Consider the following 2,500-nt stretch of genomic DNA (forward strand, 5'->3'; position numbering starts at 1 on the left):
CGAATCGAACTTAAAAGAACAGATACGTACCTAAGACGGAAGCGTTTTTTTTTGGATTTTAGTTTCGCAGGTAATTTATGAATTTGGGTAACGCAACCATAAAGTCTTTAAAACGACCATAAATGTCTCAATTTACGGTTGCGGTAATCACTCCGATGAACACCTTGGCGTCGAGGACATAGCTAAAACAATCAGCCCGGTTTATTTGACGGGTGTTCCTGTAGCTGGTCCGTTAGCGGCGGAGACGGAACCGGAAGGATTCGAAGAGGTTTAATGAATACACATTACATTTTTTTCGCTTTGATAAGATTGTGTACTTCTACAGCGGATAGATTGACACTCAGTGCATTATTACTAATAACTTATTAGCTAACGTCTAGCGTAGATGAAATCACGTGTGAAATAAGAAGGCTCAGATGAAAGCCACGTGTGAAATACGGTACGTGCTTAGCACTTGACGCTTAGCCGATTTGGGCCAGGCACAAGAACTTCAGTCGAAATGTAAGCGAAACCAATCTTTTCTCCGTCGGAATGCCGACAATGCGTCGGGCATTCAGCCCGATATAGATTTAAAAGGTCTCTGCGCGGATTTAATAATAAATCGGCTTGACGTAGGCACTGATTGCACCTACAAATCATCGAGAAACGGTTCTTTAAAGAGGAGACACAGAGCTTTTATAGTTGGATTCGGACAAGTGGTGCTTAAAATCCTTTACCTTGCCAGTACAATACTTCCGTATGCAAGCGAGACTGTAAATCCTAAAAAATCTCAAAACTTTGTAGTGAAAGGGAAAAAAGCGAGTAAAAACGAAGTTAACTGGCATGGAACGTTTGTAACCAGTAAGCACGCTACCATGCGGCTTCGCTTTTAAATCCAGAGTATTGATGATCAATAAGGAGCTTACATTATTGGCAACGCCGGAACTCGCAATGCTTCAGTAGCTACCAACAGCGTTAGAAACGCGCTATTGCGTTTGACGCTTTGTCATCTTAAAACCAATAGTCAGCGTAGCCGTGATAGAGATTCCTGTGTCGGCGATCTGTAAAGACGCGCAGCTTAACTCTCATTTCTTCTGGTGTTTTTCCTTCCTTGAACCATGTTTTGTCGTAGAACAGTTTCCCAATTATCTTGCCGAAAGAATTGGAGATGTGGAGGACACGCTCAGCAGTGTCGTCATGATCAAGATCCTGCGGCGTGATTTTGTCTGCAACTTTGGTGACCCGCAGGGGTCGATGATTTTCCCTTTTGTGCTGACCGTGGAATGAGGAGAGGTTATCCATGTTCGAAGACCTGCTCTTCTCTGCATCGCTGAGTGTAGGAATAATACCGCCCCGGCTAAAGGCGATAGCAACAAGCAGCACTAGTATGGCGAATTGACACATAGCTGAACGCATGTCTCCTGGATGTTTGAAGCTTGGAATATTAGAAGTAGTAAATTCATAAGTGAGCTTCACACCGCTGGTTGGCTGTGTTTACGGTACGGTACTCACTCTCACGATTATACCACCAAAAGCTTCTCGTTCAGCCCAAACAAGGTGATGTGGTGGATTCCGGCTCTGTAAAAGCAGACCACCATCAAACTTTGATTCAAAGTTCAGCGGAAGACGGCGTAAGCAACTGCGACTGCGATACCACGCAGGAACAGAGAGTTGTGGCCGTCTTGGGGCTGGTCACTGGATGTGAAGAGGTCAGGGCTCATAACCTGTAGCGACCTCTGGAGCCGCAGAGGAGTTGCTTGTCGAAGAGAAGGTTAGCTCCGAAAAGGTACGTATACGGAACTGATCAGATTCTAGATCAGATATTTATCTTACTGGAGATCTGACATGGGATCTGAAAATGATTGGTAAGTTCACGCACTTCTTCAGCCTCGAGGCTGCTCGTGCGTTGGTCAGTGGAGAAGATGAATCGAGAGGCAAACGAGGGCGCGTCGGTGGATGCCGAGGTGGAGCCTGCTGAGCCGGCTGAGGGCGCGCCGGAGGATGGCGAAGTGGAGCCAGCTGAGCCGGTCGAGGACGTCGTTAGCACTGAGTTGCTGTTCGAGCAAGCTCGACAGCAACTCGCAAATGATGTGGGGTCTGTGCCACGACGTGGTGAGCGGACGACATGCTTCTACAAGGGCTATAAGTACTGCAAGGCATGGTCGTCCTCAAGGAAAATTGTGTACAGATGCTCTAAGTTTCGCCAAGGTTGCAGAGGAAAGCTGGAGTTTACTATTGCATCGATGGCGTATGCTGCTGTAAAGCTGCACACATGCCGCACTGAAGCCATTGCCAACGTCGTCATCAACGTTGAGGACCAGATGAAAGCTCAAGCCGACCTTCTTGCGATTGAGCACGTCGCTTGGCCTGTGCGCCAAGTGTGGGAAGAATTGCGACGCCAGTTCTACTCAGCTGACAATCCCAACGTTGTTCGTGGGTTGTCAGAGCAACAAGTTGTCCGACGAGTACACCGAGCAAGAAGCGCGCATTACTCTAGCAATGTTCACGGCTCTATTGAAAT

The 2,500-nt window shown here is 47.3% G+C and overlaps 1 protein-coding gene across 1 annotated transcript; it reads right to left on the bottom strand.

The window, feature by feature from the left end:
- Positions 1-990: 990 nt before the first annotated feature.
- On the bottom strand, positions 991-1,395 carry PITG_23210 (secreted RxLR effector peptide protein, putative; the record flags this gene model as incomplete). The annotated part of the gene is made up of 1 exon (XM_002894798.2): positions 991-1,395. The coding sequence occupies one exon, from the start codon at positions 1,393-1,395 to the stop codon at positions 991-993; it is 405 nt and encodes a 134-aa protein (XP_002894844.1).
- Positions 1,396-2,500: the final 1,105 nt, after the last annotated feature.

The sequence above is a fragment of the Phytophthora infestans genome, genomic scaffold (assembly GCF_000142945.1).
Source record: "Phytophthora infestans T30-4 supercont1.443 genomic scaffold, whole genome shotgun sequence".
Taxonomy (NCBI): Eukaryota; Oomycota; class Peronosporomycetes; order Peronosporales; family Peronosporaceae; genus Phytophthora; species Phytophthora infestans.